The sequence below is a fragment of the Rhinopithecus roxellana genome, chromosome 7, assembly GCF_007565055.1.
Source record: "Rhinopithecus roxellana isolate Shanxi Qingling chromosome 7, ASM756505v1, whole genome shotgun sequence".
Classification (NCBI taxonomy): domain Eukaryota; kingdom Metazoa; phylum Chordata; class Mammalia; order Primates; family Cercopithecidae; genus Rhinopithecus; species Rhinopithecus roxellana.
In genome coordinates this window covers 146789797-146807952 of record NC_044555.1, presented here as the reverse complement: position 1 = coordinate 146807952, position 18156 = coordinate 146789797, and the positions used below count along the sequence as shown (strand labels likewise).

Genomic DNA, 18156 nt, shown 5'->3' with positions numbered 1-18156 from the left:
CATTCCCAGATGGTTAAGGCATTTGAAATCACAGGTGAGATAGGAGGTCAGCACAAAATACAGGTCATAAAGACCTTGCTGATAAAGCAGGTTGCAGTAAAGGAGCCGGCCAAAACCCACAAAAATCAAAATGGCGATGAGAGTGACTTTTGGTTGTCCTCACCGCTATACTCCCACCAGCGCCATAACAATTTACAAATGCCATGGCAATGTCAGGAAGTTATCCTATATGGTCTAAAAAGGGGAGGCATGAATAATCCACCCCTTGTTTAGCATATCATCAAGAAATAACCATAAAAATGGGCAACCAGTAGCCCTCAGGGCTGTTCTGCCTATGGAGTAGCCATTTTGTGTTCCTTTACTTTTTTAAAACACTTGCTTTCACTTTGCACTGCAGACTCATCCTGAATTCTTTCTTGCATAAAGAGACCCAAGAACCCTCTGGGTCTGGATCAGGACCCCTTTCCTATAACAGTCTCATTCTGTCTCCAAGGCGGAGTGTAGTGGCACCATCTTGGCTCATTGCAACCTCCACCTCCCGAGCTCCAGCAAGTCTCCCACCTCAGCCTACCGAGTAGCTGTCACCCCAAGTGCGCACCACCCCACCCAGCTAATCTTTTCTATTTTTGGTAGAGACAGAGTTTCGCCATGTTGCCTAGGCCAGTCTCGAACTCCTGAGCTCAACTGATCTGCCTGACTCAGCCTCCCAAAGTGCTGGGATTATAGGTGTGAGCCACTGCACCTGGCCTAAAATGAGTAAATTTTATAGTATGTCAGTTAAAAATCTCAGTAAAGTTACTACAAGAAATTATAGGTTAGGTTCAAGTCTCTCTTGACCATGAATACATTTTACTTCTAATAAAATAACAGTACAACAAACAAAGTCCTAAGAAGATGCTTTAAGAAATCAATGAGTACCCTGACCTTTCTCATACACTTTATGAAAGCTGAAATTTGGAAGCATAAAGTGATCTGAATGGGCCAGGCTGTGATTGATGAAATATCCTTGGAATCAAGCATGTGCATCTGTCCCCAAGTCTTTGAATATAACTTACAATACTTTTCCACTTCCCTCAGCACAGGTTTCTAAGTAAAGTATTCTGTTTTAATATGTGTATCTAGCTAGTTGCTTAAATCTGAATATTAAGTTCCTTTCCCTTAATAGCCTCTGAAAAGCTTATATTTCCTCATAGTAGGTTACTTGCATCCTGGAGTGATCCCTCATACTGAACATTAAATAACAAGTTTCTTCATTCTTATTTATCTGGACAATCTCAGGATATCCTCTGGCAAAAAGGAAATTATTTGACTTTTGTGACGAATTAGTGAATTGGGAGGGGTACAGACATACAATAGTTGTAAGTAGTACCATTATACTATTGTTTTTGAACAGGTTTTGATTTTATCCAAAAAATTTAAAATACTAATATTTAACTATATGTAGAAAGATGGTAGGAACTTGAGAAGCAGTTTTAAACATACTCTTATTGTAGCATAAAAGGGAAGAGAGCATTCTGATAATTCAGATTTAAAATTCAAAAAAAGAATAAAAGATAAGAAAATAATGAATGGCAAGGATTTGTACTTGTCCCCATGACAGAAGGCAGGAAAAGCAAAACTGAAGACATTGTTTGGGGAAGAGAAGAAAAGTACATCTTGGAAATGGGGCTGGAATTGTTTTTTCCTTCCTTTCCAAAGAAGTAGAGCAGCTTTACAGTATGGATATCATCTAACAGAGTATGTACTTTGTCTTGTGGTTAGTTAGCCAGTGTTTATGAGCAACATTAATTTATTTTTCATGTGTGCTATTATATAAAATCCATTTGCCTGTCCCCACACACACTTCTCCCTGTCTCTTGCTTTAGCAGTACAATGTTCTATATCTGGCATCTAGCTCATAAGCTCCTCAAGGACTGGAGATGTACGTTTTACTTCTCTTTATCCCCGCAAAGCATCCAGCACAAGGTTCCACAGAGAGTAAAGGCTCAATAAATGTGGCCAACTTGCTGCACAAGTACTCACTAAAAAGTCGTTAAATGTGTACAAATAATTCTTGTATTCTCTAAAATTATCACAGAGCTTTATTTTAGTATCAACTGCTACTTTATAAACTTCCTTCCATGGACATGAGCTCTCCTTGTTAAGGCTGTGCAATGCCTTCACTAGGGAGGCTTCAATTGACAGGAAAATCAGTTTGTAAGATGACTGGTCAAACTTAGTCACGGTAGCCATGTTTTTGGAACAACAGTCTCATACAGGGTCAAAATCTCCTTCGAACAGAGCTTTTATAGAATAAACTAAAGAGCTTCTGCACAGCAAAAGAAACTACCATCAGAGTGAACAGGCAACCTACAGAATGGGAGAACATTTTTGCAATCTACTCATCTCACAAAGGGCTAATATCCAGAATCTACAAAGAACTCAAACAAATATACAAGAAAAAAACAAACAACCCCATCAAAAAGTGGGCAAAGGATATGAACAGACATTTCTCAAAAGAAGACATTCATACAGCCAACAGACACATGAAAAAATGCTCATCATCACTCGCCATCAGAGAAATGCAAATCAAAACCACAATGAGATACCATCTCACACCAGTTAGAATGGCAATCATTAAAAAGTCAGGAAACAACAGTTGTTGGAGAGGATGTGGAGAAATAGGAACACTTTTACACTGTTGGTGGGATTGTAAACTAGTTCAACCATTATGGAAAACAGTATGGCAATTCCTCAAGGATCTAGAACTAGATGTACCATATGACCCAGCCATCCCACTACTGGGTATATACCCAAAGGATTATAAATTATTCTACTACAAAGACACATGCACACGTATGTTTATTGCGGCACTATTCACAATAGCAAAGACTTGGAATCAACCCAAATGTCCATCTGTGACAGACTGGATTAAGAAAATGTGGCACATATACACCATGGAATACTATGCAGCCATAAAAAAGGATGAGTTTGCGTCCTTTGTAGGGACATGGATGCAGCTGGAAACCATCATTCTTAGCAAACTGTCACAAGAAGAGAAAACCAAACACCGCATGTTCTCACTCATAGGTGGGAACTGAACAATGAGATCACTTGTACTCGGGAAGGGGAACATCACACACTGGGGCCTATCATGGGGAGGGGGGTGGGGGGAGGGATTGCATTGGGGAGTTATACATGATATAAATGATGAATTGATGGGTGCTGACGAGTTGATGGGTGCAGCACACCAACATGGCACAAATATACATATGTAACAAACCTGCACGTTATGCACATATACCCTAGAACTTAAATTAAAAAAAAAAAAAAAAAAACCTTTGTTTTCAGACTTACTAATTATATTCACTAAATGCCATTCATGTTGTCAACTTTCCCCTACTGTGAGAATTACAAAATCAGTCATAAGATTATACTCAGAAAACGACTACAGCAATTCACAGAATACTAAGCCAGCTGGGTTCATTTAAATCCTCTGTGGAAACAGTCTTCATAGTGAACTAAGTAAGACCTACAGCTAGTTCCATAAATCATCATTTTTTGTCTGCTCTGGTGCTGAAAATGTTTATTGCTGCTCCTGATATATGTGGTATTCATCAAGAACCAAAAAAAAAATGTATTTTTGTAAACTAGAGAATTATTCGTCTCTGCCAGTTATACTATTCAACTGTTAACTGTATCTATTATTGTTTAGTCATAATGACTTCAACAAGTATAGTGGTGACACAGCATTAATTTGATTACTTTTTTTGTATTACTGTATAAGGATATTTTTTTTTTAAATAAAAGAAAATACAGATGCATTTTCTTATTTCCTGAAAATGTATCTGTATTTAACGAGTCAAAAACTAAGCCATAGGTGAGTTCTCTACAGAAAACAAATTATACCCTTCATTACAGTTCTATACACAAATGTATATGGTTGACTTTTTAACACTTATTATTGGAAGAAGATAAGGAATATAATTTGGCAACTCTTAGTTTGCATTGTTCAATGCTCTTTACCAGTCTGTCAACTGATGTATACAAAGGAACATTTAACTCAATCCTGTTTCTCTCTGATTATCCAATTATGAAAATCACCCCAACCCTTCTCACTCATTCTCTCTCTCTCATTCTGTGTCTTAATCTCTCTGTCTCTGTCTATCTCCCTGTCTTTCTTACTCAACACCCATATGCACACACACCTTTTTTGGCTTGGTCTGGCTCTTATTTTATTTTCCTTGGTCCTTCCCCTAATACAAAACTTTCAAAAATTGAAATCTCTTCCATATCAAAAAGGTCATGTGTTTGCATAGGGGTGTATAATAACGAGACATTACTAGGACTCAAGGCAAGTATGTCCTATATATATATACATATATACACCTCACAGCAAGTTATCTAGATATCTAGGAGGCAGACATAACTGTAACATATAAGTTAAAATCAGAGATAGCAGTATAGGCTTCACAATATTAATCACAGGTAAAGGCAGGTGTGTGTGTGTGTGTGTGTGTGTGTGTGTGTGTGTGTGTGCCTGTAATAAGCGACAGAAAATTTTAACATACATAAGAACAATAGAAAAAAAATCCATGAGTCTCCAAAGCAGTCAGTAATGACAAGGAGCACTAATCAAGTCTGCATCAGACAAATTACATTTACAAACTATTGTTCTCTAGAGAATTTAATAAACCGAAAATTTTGGAGTATAATCAAGTTTTCACACAACCTATAGCATTGTAAATGTGATGATTTTGTCTAAACAGATGTAATCAAATTCCGAGAAAACAAACAAGTCTTCCATTTAAAGTACTAGCTAATTTGCAGCAATGAATGTAAATTAATGAATATTTCAACTTAGAGAAAAAAATCTTTAAATAAGCTCATGGGACCTCTATATTTTAACAGGCAAGGAGGAGAATAAAGGTGTGAGTTAGTTTCTTTTACTCAGAGCTCAAGTTTTCAAAAAGATATTTTGAGACACATAAGCTTTTATAACTATAGCAATTTTTAACAGTACATCTATAAACTTTGTTAATTCCTATGCCTGACATGATCATATATTTTTCCCTTTGCTATAATTAGCTTACCACAAAGTTAGTGTTTTCTCTCATTTCAATTTCTTAATGTAGGTTACAGAGAACAAGAAAGATATAATGCATCTCCACATTAATATAAATCTAGAAGATGTATGACCATTTGGAAAAATTGAGGCTATCATTTTAGAAGATGGCACCTCATAAGACAGAGACACATATTACCTTCATTAAGTTGTCTTTGTACTTAATTAGTCAATCTGTATGTGCACCACTGTACTATATAGACAGATAAGGAGAGCAGGTAGCTGACATGTTAGAAGTGGGAAAAAGCACTGACTTGCTAATTGAAGAACAATCTTCAAAGCCCATAGTAGTGTATTCATAGGATTATAAAATCAAGGAGCCACGATAATCTGTTTCCAACTCTTAGAGGGCTGCATTTTAAAGAAGATAAACTCAAAAGAAGTGGCCTGTGTTTGGTTCAGATTTTAAATGGCAATGAAGGGCACTAGAGGTAAGGGCTTTGGACTGGATTTCTGAGCTGGTATCCAAGGATCTTGATTTAGTGGAGAAATCAGATGACTGAAGCAATCTTCTACTATTGCCATTTGCCTACATGCACAAGTCCGTACGCACAGATCAATGGCATGTGCATTAGAATACATAATGAATAACATACACCAATTAAAAGACCTTATGGAGAATTCTTTCCTCTAAAAAATTTAGTGTTCTATACGTTTAAATACTTCTAGACTTACTAATTTAAGTAGTATTAATGCTTGCCTTTTAAAAATTACATATTTTGGGCCGGGTGTAGTGGCTCACGCCTGTATTCCCAGCACTTTGGGAGGTCAAGGCGGGTGGATTGCCTGAGCTCCGGAGTTTGAGACCAGCCTAGGCAACATGGTGAAACCCCGTCTCTACTAAAATACAAAAAATTAGCCAGGCTTGGCTGCGAGGGCCTGTAGTCCCAGCTACTCAGGAGGCTGAGGCAGGAGAATTGCTTGAACCTGGGAGGCGGAGGTTGCAGTGAGCCAAGATTGTACCACTGCACTCTAGCCTGAGCAAGAGAGCGAGACTCCATCTCCAAAACAAAACAAAACAAAACAAAAAAGACATATTTTGGTGTATTAATTTACATGAAAAAGTGTAGGAAACAAAAACCCGTGACACAATTATAAAAACTGAATCCAGAATGTCACCAGTGACATAGTATCACAACAGTGTAACATTCATCTTTAAGCACATGAAACTATTCAGTGGTCCTCAATAATGAGAGCCCAGTAAGCACAGTACAATAAAACACAATGGACTTAAATAAAGGTCAACCATCACATAAGCTGAACAAAGGAAACTATTTAAAATTAAGAATGATATTCTGTTCTTGTGTCATTCTATGGTGCTTAGTTATTTCAGAGGTCTAAACTACAGTGAATATTCTTGCTTCAATGTAATATAATGAGGCACAGACAAACCCTTAAATTGAAATGTTTGTATCCACTGGTCATGAATTATGAACAAATGGTACAGCATGTCACTATATTATATGATGACATTTTAAAATGCAAAGTACCATGAATATGTTCCTTTGTATTTGGCATAGCATAGAATCTTATATCACTGATTAGCAACCAGTGACTTGGAGAGATCACCAAATGCAAACTCTTTCCCGCAAATATCCCCACAGAGGAAAGTTTAAAGGACCCCCAAGGAGAAAAAGAAAAGTTTGGAAGTAGGGCCTAACATTTCATCCCACTCCATAAATGATCAAGAGTCTAATCTTCCCTTTCACAGGATTTTTTTCAAGACAAATTATAACCCACAAAGTCATTTCCTTCTCAGCAAATTATCAACCACATCTCCCTCAAATTCAATTAATGCTAAATATTGTCTGATAGGAAAAAGTATATTTCAGTGAAGCAAAAGAGTCAATGAAAATTCTAAAAATAGCATAATCCACTGAAATCATTTGTTTGAATCCCAGGAAAAGTTGGATCCTAACTCTGCCTTCATCACTGAGTGATCTTGGTTAAAGCCATCTCTCTGGAGAGCAGATCCTCATTTGTAAAATATTGAGAACAGCAGTCAACCTTGCCTACACAAAACTAATATACTCTGACAGTCTATACAAAACCAAGGGATAGCTCCATATTATTCAAATTATTAGATGCTATTTTATTATAAATATATAGGCTCTGCTGCTTGCATACATTAAAATCTATTACAAGATGAGAAACTTCCTAATAATAGGCCTACAGTTACACCAAACTGAATTAAAATAAAAAAGATAGATTCTAAGTTTCATGCCAGAGAGCCAAGAAAACTCACATGAGGTTTTCCCCATTTTCAGAACACTATAAGTGCCAGAGTTGGTTCTATAATACTTCCTTGGAATGAGCCAACTATAACCAAACATTGTTACAATGCAATAAGAGGCAGGGTGCTACACAATTTTGTAAATAGAAAACCATTATGTAAGCCCCAACTTGGACCTTTACTAGCTTTTGAATCTTGGACAACTTACATAACCTCATTGGGCTTCAGTTTTCTAATTTGCAAAATGGCGTTAGTAACACTTAACCTCCCTGAATCACAAGGAAAACACTTTATCAACTATAAAAATACAGGCAACCAAATGCATGGACTGTTGACCAGGATTTATTGACTGTTGCTAAGTTCCCTTTCGATACATCCAATAGTGCTTATTTTCTAAAATATCTTTGGTTTTAAATTAATAGTCCCATATTAATTTATTTAATAACCCATATTTAATAATGAGTTGGTGATTTAGATTTACAGCAAACAACATATTTTTGTGTCTTTACAAATAAAACATAAAAAATCTTACAGTTACATATTCAACAGTTTTGCTGGCAAAAATATGCCCTTTATATCTGTGAGGAACAAAATGTTCTCACTTAAAAAACAAGTTAACACATGTTGAGTATTAATAACAAATCCTCTATTTAATCAAATTGTCTGACTTTCAATCTGTAGTAATATACTGAGAGCTTCACATATAATAGACACTGGAGATATAATGCAGAATACATCCAAATTTGATGAGTTCTGAGTCTTGTGAAGGACAAAGGGGAAGAAAACAGCAAATTAAATGCCAAGTGAAGACACGGTGAAAAGGTGGCCATATGGTAAACCAAGGAGAGAGACCTAACCAGAAACCAACCCTGCTGGCATCTTGATCTTAGGCTTTCAGTCTCCATAACTGTGAAAAAATAAATTTCTCCTCTTTAAGCCACTCAGCCGATGGTTTCTGTTATGTCAGTCCAAGCTGAACAATACACTGACTAAAGTATTTTCCTCTTCCAAGCATCAGTTTTCTCACTTGTGGACTGAAGAGGTTAGACTAGATGTATTCATCTGCTGACATTCTGAGTTTATATGGACACAATCCACATTATTTTAGCTAGAAATGATTAGACACTGTGAAACTTTGCGTATACTTACGTACGACTTTTTTCTAAGGTCTTTTGTAGATTTTTGTGTGTGTGTGGATTACAGATTTCCAAATTTTACTGCCATAGACAGCAGTCACTTTTCTTTACAAAGCATATTTTCTGGGGTAATTTTCTATTTCACAATAAAGCTGAACCTATTTTACTTCCCTTCTTACAACTTCTATGGGGAAGATGGATGGAGATGGATGTTTCTTTTGTATAGTTGGTATGATACTCTGTCACTAATACCATATAATGGTCTCTAGATGAGGCTTTACATGCCATAGATATTCTAGATCATGGGTGTCCAATCTTTTGGTTTCCCTGGACCACATTAGAAGAAGGAGAATTGTCTTGGGCTACATATAATATATACTATCACTAATGATAGCTGATGATGTAAAACAAACATCACAAAAAAATCTCATGTTTTAAGAAAGGTTATGAATTTGTGGGGGGATCATGGCAGACGGGAGGCAGGACTAGATTGCAGCTCTGACTTGGATGGACGGAGAAGCGTGAGGAGGCTTGCATCGTGAATTTTAGCTCCAGAACAACTGCAGGGATAAACCAGGAATCCCAAGAGGACCCACAGACCCTCTGAAGGAAGGCGACTGCTGCTGCAGGACCCAAATACTGTGAGTGCCCAAACTGCGGAAATGGGAAAGGGAGATCCTCCGCCACCGAACACACACCCCTACTGGGGAAACTGAAGGTCTAGTTTGAGGGAGAAGTTTCCAACCTCACCTAGAGCTGAGTCAATTTAGAGAGCCAAGCAAAACATAGGGGTAGAGGAAGCAGCAGGAAAGGCCCTGGGAGTTCACTGGGTCCCCAAGCAGGCTATTCCTGCCTGGCACCATAGGGATCCTTCCGGAGGGCGACCAGAGGCACAGGGGAAAAAGCCACAAGGAGAAGAAAGTCTCCAGCTGAACTATGTAACAACTTGAAGAGGTCAAGAAGCCTCCTGGCCAGAACTCAGTGGAGGGCATGCATCCGCTGTGTAGACTCTACAGGCAGGGGAAGAACTAAAGCCCTTTTCTTTCACAGCTCAGAGGTGGGTAGCCTGGGGCAAGTTCTCAGTCCTGTTTGCCTATTGCCTGGAAACAGACTCAGTGCTGTCAGTGGGGGCATGGTGGGAGTGGGGCCAGCCCTTTGGATTGCATGGGAGCTGGGTGAGGCCTGTGACTGCCAGCTTTCCCCCACTTGCCTGACAACCTGCGTGACTCAGCAGAGGCAGCCATAATCCATGTAGGTACACAACTCCATTGACCTGGGAACCTCACACCCATTCCCTACAGCAGCCGCAACAAGACCCACCCAAGAAGAGTCTGAGGTCAGACACGTCTAAACCTACCCCACCTGATGGCCCTTCCCTACCCACGCTGGTAGCTGAAGACAAAGGGGACATACTCTTGGGAGTTCTAGGGCCCTGCCCACTGCCAGTTCCTCTCCATACTACCACAGCTGATGCTGTATGGAAATCACCACCTCCCGGCAGGAGGCCAACCAGCACAAAAATAGAACATTAAACCACCAAAGCTAAGAACCCTCACAGAGTCCATTTCACACCGCTGCCACCTCCACCGGAACAGGTGCTGATATCTACAGCTGAGAGACCCACAGATGGTTCACATCACAGGACTTTGTGCAGATAACCCCCAGTATCAGCCCAGAGCCAGGTAGACTTGTTGGGTGCCTAGACCCAGAAGAGAGACAACCATCACTGCAGCTTGGCTCTGAGGAAGCCACATTCACAGGAAAAGGCTGAGAGTACTCTATCAAGAGAACACCCCATGGGACAAAAGAATCTGAACAACAGCCTTCAGTCCTAGACCTTCCCTCTGACAGAGCCTACCCAAATGAGAAGGAACCAGAAAACCAACTCTGGTAATATGACAAAACAAGGCTCCTTAACACCCCCCAAAAATCACACTAGCTCACCAGCAATGGATCCAAACCAAGAAGAAATCCCTGATTTACCTGAAAAAGAATTCAGGATATTGGTTATTAAGCTAATCAGGGAGGCACCAGAGAAAGGTGAAGCCCAATGCAAGGAAATAAAAAAAAAAAGAAAAAAGATACAAGAAGTAAAGGGAGAAATATTCAAGAAATATTCAATCTCAAATTGAGATTCAGAGAAGCTAAGTGACTTAGTCATGAAAAATTGGCTAGTAATTGGCAAAGTGTAAGTTAAAACGTAGGTTCTAAGCCCACAATGTTCTTCCCTTTTGTAAGGTTATGGATTCTTAATCCTACCTATTCTTCAAGATTCTTCCTTTTCAATTTACCAGCAGTGCCCAATCACCAAAGATTCCTTCCTCCCCTGAACTCCTGCTAATATCAGTGGCCATTTATTTTTACCCTCACTGACAGTGTACCTTGTGACATTATATAATATTCCGTATGCATATTTCCTGGCTACTCAACTGTACTACAAGCTTCTTGAGGTTTCTGTGTATCTTCTCTACTGTTTGTAGACCTCTGATGAATAGATCATCTGTTTTATTTTGTATTTGTTTATAGCTGCCTGATATTCCTTTACCTGCTCCTAACCTTTGGTATCCCTATCTTTGGTAACAGCACCCTTTAGGGCAAAACCAATCTTCCAAGTCAGGTAGTTTTGGTAGCACTGTCAATCAAGGTTTTTTGCTCTCCCTTGAACAAGGGGTGTTCTTATAATCCACACTGGGCTCATTAGGCTCTCTTCATAATTTGAATTTGAATCAAACATAGGCAAAGGAGAAGGAAAATGGTTGGAGTTGATATATCCCAAAGGCAACATCCTAAAAAGACTTTTCATTCAATCCTGCTACCTGAATTCTCAAAGCTGTCACAGTTGCTGTTCTTTTAAAGGCCAAGTAATTTAGTCTTTCCTCAGTTTCTGGCTGAGTTACTTCATATCTTTCCAGCAAGTTTCACTTTTTGCTTGAATCAGGCAGAGTCACGTTCTGATACTTACAAAGATACTTATTTGATAAACCCACAAAGCTTCGTATAGAGGGAATGCTAAGTATTTTTAAATGTTTTGTCCTTATGCAGATTATATATGCTATTTCATACTGAAAAAAAAAAGCAAACAAATGGCCTTGAAGTGTAGCATTTCTATTGGTTAGAATTTTAATAACCAACAGGCTAAGCTAACATTGGGAGCTCATCTTCATTGAAATGATTTTTATTACAGTTCAGCACACTGGTTTGGTGACTCACAAAGTGATAATTCACTGCTGGAAATTAACAAAGCATTTTGTGGTGAGGGTAGTAATTACAATAATGATACCCTTTAGTGTTGACATTTTGGTTAACCCATCTGTTTTCCTTTTCTTCCCAAATACCGTAACAGCCAATTGTGACCATCTGAAATTTTTATATTACCTTACTACAAGATACATCTGATAAGTTTAACCACATTCCTCCTTTTTACCTAGTTGAATATTTTAACATACTCTATAGCTTCTTGTTAAAAGCACTGGATTAGTTTTAAAATCACTGAGAAATTATCATTAGAAAAATTTAGGATAGTAAATGGTATCATTTTTAAAGCATAATCAGTGTTCTATGAGGGAAATTCCCCCTGCTATTTTCTTTAAGAAGGCAATCACTAAGAAAAATCAACCAAGAAATCCTTCATAATACAACTGAAATTAAACAGCAATTCTAGCTAATCACACATCAGTAGTTACTTAATTCTTTTTCAAACAGAATACAGACCTAAGCTAACTATTTCTATGTGCTTCAGAAAATTTCTGTCATTTTAGACATTTACATTTACTCACAATCCTTTGTATTCCAGGAACATCCTTTGAGTCCTAGACATTATGGGAATATCATGCATGTATATGATATTTCGCTTTCTAAATGACAAGTGTTTTCCTAGAAATTTCCCAGAAGATAAAAATCTTACTGAAAAGTGGGGGGTGGGGTGGGAGACAGATTTTAAAACCTTCACTTCTTTCACTTTTGGAACTCCTATTGCTACATGATAGTATTTCCCACAAGATTATTTTTTATTTTATTTGAAGTTGGCAAAAATCTTTGTGCTGAATCCTTTGAGCATACCTCTAGTGATAGATGTCAGATCAGTGCTGTGTAGAAGAACTTTTATTTGACAGGTAGATGACAGAAAGAAGCCTCTCTCCAAAATACAAGATGTAACTGTAAAATCCTTCGGTGAGATTAACGTAATCTTTTGTTCCTATGTATAAATGACTTACTCATTCTTGCTTCAAAGAAATCAGTTCATGTAATTAATTTGAATAGTATGAAATTAAGACACTTATAAGGTACATATTTCTTCAAATTAGAATGGTTTAAAATATTTTTATATGAATTAAATGCAAAATAGGTATCTAACACAAATTTCTAATGATATTTTTTAACTTATACTCTTTTTATAATTGTCAAGCGAGAAGACTTTTAGATTTACTCACTGTGTATATAGCATATACCCTAGGCAAGTAGCACCATGGTAAAGAGATTACTCTATTAACATTGGGTATATGGTATACAATACAATGTTAACGTCCTAAATACTTTATTTTATCCTATAAATCTGGCATGATTTAGTACAGTTTATTACAAGCATTGCCTTATTCCCTCTGGCATTATGAAATGATTTTACATGTCCCCAAATATCACAAGAAGATGAGGGTAAAACTGTTTTCTTCACAAAATCCAGCATTTCCAGATAATTTTCCCTATTTTCCTTCCCTGTTCTCTTTCCTTACGGCCCTCAAAAATATATCAGGAATAAACAGATATTCACAATTCTATTGTACATCCTATTACTATCTGTAAGTGTTATTCTTTATGGCTATTCGGGTTAGAACTCCCAAGATCAAATCATTTTTGATACATATCAAAGTGCTAGTCCATGTATATGTAATGAACATCAATTTAATGCATGTATAGAAAAGAAAGTCATATCCATTGCTAGATTTGGGATTCTCATTACAATATACTTCAAGAACTAACCAAAGTTCTGCAGTGTTTTCAGATGTGAGAGAAAAAAAGTGAAAGAATGGTGAGATGTCAAAGATAGATTGCTTGTTTTCAGATTTATTTTCGTCTCTCTAGCTTTCTTACAGGCCTTCACCTCAGAGTCTTTTCAGGCTTCTATAACAGACAGATCTTTTCCTTGAATAAGGTGGTTTGCTCTGGCCTAAAAATGGACATGTACAAGCACTTTTGGGCTTCTCTGTTTCTTTGTTTGCTTTTCATAAGTCTCAAAAATGTTATTATTAAATGATCCAATCAAAACAAGTTGATTATTATTCAATTTTCTTTTTTACCTCTTGAATGCACTAGATACCAGTGTACAATACTACTTGACATTGAAGAGTATCATTATCTTAGAGTAGAATAAGCAAACTATATTCACAAATAAATTTCTGGCTATTTACCTCATTAAATTTAGCTTGTCAGATACTTTTTAGAAAGACATAAGTGATAATGTAAATGAAATACAATACTGCATCTATTTTAGTTTAGTTTAGTTTAGTTTAGTTTAGTTTAGTTTAGTTTAGTTTAGTTTAGTTTGTGAGACATAGTCTTGCTCTGTTGCCTAGGCTGGAGTACAGTGGCGTGATCTTGGCTCACTGCAACCCCCGCCTCCGGTGTTAAAGCGATTCTCCTGCCTCATCCTCCGGAGTAGCTGGGATTACAGATACCCGTCACCTCCCCTCACTAATTTTTGTATTTTTAGTAGAGATGGGGTTTCACCATGTTGGCCAAAGTGGTCTTGAACTCCTGACCTCAGGTTATCCGCCTGCCTCGGTCTCTCAAAGTGCTGGGATTACAGGTGTGAGCCACCGCACCTGGCCAATACTGCATCTACTTTATAAAAGTGGGGATTTTTTGTCTATAAACTTCAGTAAAATGTAATCAGCAAATGTTAAGTACTGTATTCCAAAAGAATTTTCAAGTCTTTTAGATTTTACTAAGATTTTTAAAAATTACTTGTTTGAATTGAGATATAATTCGCTTCCCTGAAAATTCATCCTTTTTAAGCATACAATTTTGTGGTTTATGCATGATTGCTATTTGCAGTATCACCTTTCATAGACAGGAAGATTATTGTTGTAAATTAGCATTATAAAATGTCATCTTACCTTACAAAGGAAGTTGATCTTAAAACCCAAAGACTGGGCATTTCTTGAGCCTGAGTTCATGTAGTTTCCAACAAGAAGAACTAATTCTAAAAGTCTGTTAAAGCTTTCACTTTTCTTCAGTTCTTCACAGGCAAGAGTTACTGCTATGATGCTTGGTTTGATGTTGTTTATGTGTTCTTCAAATGTGAGTTTGAACAGGATACTACTGAGACGAGGCTGTAACATTTTCACAGAGCTCATCTGTAAGATAAGAAATACTCTATGAGAATATACATTGAATGCCTCTTATTTTATCTCTTTAGTGGGGATAATTTCATAGTCAACACTGTAACATCTCTGCATAAAGTGAATTTGCTCTGGGATTTTAAAAATATTTTTTGCTTTAAACATTCCAAAGAAATATTTTATCAAAGTTTAAAAAGCAGTTGGCTATACAGGTTTTTTAAAACTAAATCATCCTTATGGCATTAATAAAATATTATAGAAGCTGAACAGTTGCTATATGTTAATTGCATAATCATTAGCCATCAATAGCATTCAAACTGCCAACATCTGTCCCTGAGGTGAACTAGGAAAATTTATAAACATGAAATTGAGTTGAGTGAATACTCGGGCCACAGATAAAAGATGTACATGATGACAGAAAATATAAGTGGAACATTTCCTAAGAAATTACCTATTACTATGCTATTTGAAATCAGAAGACTAGCTCTGATTGAGCATTTAATAATTTTTAAACTTATGATTTCTATTCATAAAATATATTATTTACATACACTCTAAAGAATTTCTAAAGAATTTCACCTACTTGACAGATGCTGATGTTAAGTAATTAGATGATAGTAAAATCACATGAACTTACTTTTCAAGTATATTATGCAAGAATTTTATATTGGTTTTCTTCAATACAGTTCAACTTTGGTTTTAATTACTTGTTTCATAGCATTGGTGCACATTAAATATTCCAGTTGGTATAGTTACTATGATAATAATTGTTTTTAGTTTTTAATTTCCTATAGCTCCACGTTACTCAACTAGTTTTCCTTCACAAAATGAATGCTGGGAGGGGAGATGGAAGAGAAGTAGACACACATGGACACACACAGACACATGCACACAGTGAAATTATTAATATTCCTAATTATATTTGTTTTTGTACGTATAGCCTACTTCCTTAAATACAAATGCCAAGTACAGATTAGACACCAAGATATCCTCAGATAACATGAAGAGAATTTGACGACATAAACAAAAGTTTTTAAACCACAAAGTACCTTTCAAAAGCAGGAGATGAGCTGTTGGGCAGACCATATCTAGTCTAATACAGAATCAAGACATAGTCCATTACTTTTCTTCTTCAAACTCGCCCGTTAACCATGAACATCTGCCTCTCCAAATATGAACCTCTGCCTTCTACTAATCCTCCTATATGTTTTCATGCTTTTCACAGGCAGATATACAAAAGTATGATGGAATATCTACCTGTTACTATATTTTTGTAGGTCTCGTCACTTATGACTTTTTTTAAAAATCTGGTCAGGGTATTATTATACAAATTGTCCTGCTATTTCTTCAGTACTCACATGGCAAGTATAAAACACACCATCTATTCATAAAAAGCTTACAATATACTCTGAAACTGAACGTAAAACCTTGAAAACTATTGCTGGTGAAAAAGCCAGCATATGATTTTAGGTAGGTAAAAAGAAATTAAGTTCTGGAGGTGTTCACTGGAAGAAGAAAAAACCTTAAACTCTTAGAATTACAGTGTTTAATGAAGACGTCACAGTAGAGGATACACATGAAAAAATATATGTATAGGTGTGTGCATGCATATGTAAATTTAAGCACACATAGAACTGACACTAAAAGGAAAAAGTGGCCGGGCATGGTGGCTGAGACCTCTAAACCCAGCACTTTGGGAGGCAGAGGCAGGAGGATCACTTGAGGTCAGGAGTTTGAGACCAGCCTGGCCAACATGGTGAAACCCTGTCTCTACTAAAAATACAAAAATTAGCATGGTGGTGGTGGCACAGTGCCTGTAATCCCAGCTACCCAGGAGGCTGAGGCAGGAGAATTGCTTGAGCCTGGTAGGTGGAGGTTGCAGTGAGCCGAGATTGTGCCACTGCACTCCAGCCTGGGCAACAGAGTGAGAGAGAAAGAAAGAGAGAAAGAGAGAAAGAAGAGAAGAGTGAGAAGAGAAGAGAAGAGAAGAGAAGAGAAGAGAAGAGAAGAGAAGAGAAGAGAAGAGAAGAGAAGAGAAGAGAAGAGAAGAGAAGAAAAGAGAGAGAGAATGGTGTGAGAAAAGGTTTATAGACTAGATATATATGATGTATATACCTAGGGGCAGAATGTGAAACAAAGTATCCAAAGAGTCTAGGCAAAGGCCACAGAAGTGGAAGCTAATCACATCAAAGTCTATGTCTCCATGAATTTGCAGGTCTCTTTGTGTATGTTTCTGTGGGAATCACTCTGAGTTTATATATTTTTCTGCCTTCATTTCTGCCCCTACCTCTGTCTCCAAATCCCTCCTCACTTTATTTTTCCTTTCCTTTTACTGGTAACTGGCCATCACTAGCACTGAAGCATGCTTTCTATCATTTTATGTTTAGGGAGTAGTTTTTTAGTCTCCCTGGTGACTAAAAAAGCCATAGAGTTGCTTTGAGCAGCTACTAGTGACCACACACTTGCTCTCCTGGTCATACTTTGCAGAGCTTATAGGGGCCCTGTTCACCAGGGTGCCCTTGGTACCAGATGGACAAGGAACAAAACCCTTAGGCGTATGTGGGCTTTTAGTCTTCTTCGGTTCCTATATCATGTGCCTTCAATCATATTCTTATCCTTTCCATGTTTTGTATTAGCCTACAATGTTTGGTCTACAAACTCAGAGAACATGGATTTGATCTTTTTATAAAAATATCAGCTCCAATTGAAATTACATAACCAAAGTATGCTTTGATAATGATAGTAACAATGATAACAGCAATTAACACTTACTAAGTACTTTGTGCCAGACATTTTTCAACATTTGCTTTATATATTTATTAATTGATTTGATTATCATTATTTTTATTCCAAAGATGAGAAAAGTGAAACAAATAGTCAGTAACTTGCACAAAATCAAATTGTATGTTGGAAGCCTAAAGATTTGAATGCAGGTCTTTGGGCTACAGACCCCAGACTCTCAACCGCTACCCCACACTGCCTCTTGAGTCTTATTAGGAGAAGTAACTATGATCGGTTGAAGGAAAGATTAATGGCAGGGAGACCATCAGGAAGTTAGCAAAATGGTGCAAGAAACAGGTAATGAGGTGGCATGTTGACAGTAGGAAGATAAAGAAAACAATGGATATAAAAGATAGAATTAAGGAAGAATAAATGGGACTTAGTAACCGATCAGTTATAGCAGGAGAAAGTCAAAGATGGCTCCAAAGTTTGAAGTCTGTTGTGAGGCAGAACAATGTCGGCAATAATGAAGGTAGAAGGAGGTGCTAATTTGGTACAGTTTGTCACTTGGTTGTTTGCTTGTTTCAGGGAATGAGAGTAGATGGATTTGCTTTCCCTGATCTGCTG

The 18156-nt window shown here is 37.3% G+C and overlaps 1 protein-coding gene across 6 annotated transcripts in view; it reads right to left on the bottom strand.

Moving 5' to 3' along the window:
• The window catches only part of DIAPH2 (diaphanous related formin 2), a 923693-nt gene that overhangs the window by 479787 nt on the left and 425750 nt on the right, over nucleotides 1-18156 (bottom strand). For all 6 annotated transcript variants that reach the window (XM_030934028.1, XM_030934026.1, XM_030934029.1 and 3 more), the window contains one exon: nucleotides 14584-14823. In XM_030934028.1, coding sequence (XP_030789888.1) covers nucleotides 14584-14823 — 240 coding nt within the window. The remainder of the gene's footprint in view (nucleotides 1-14583; nucleotides 14824-18156) is intronic.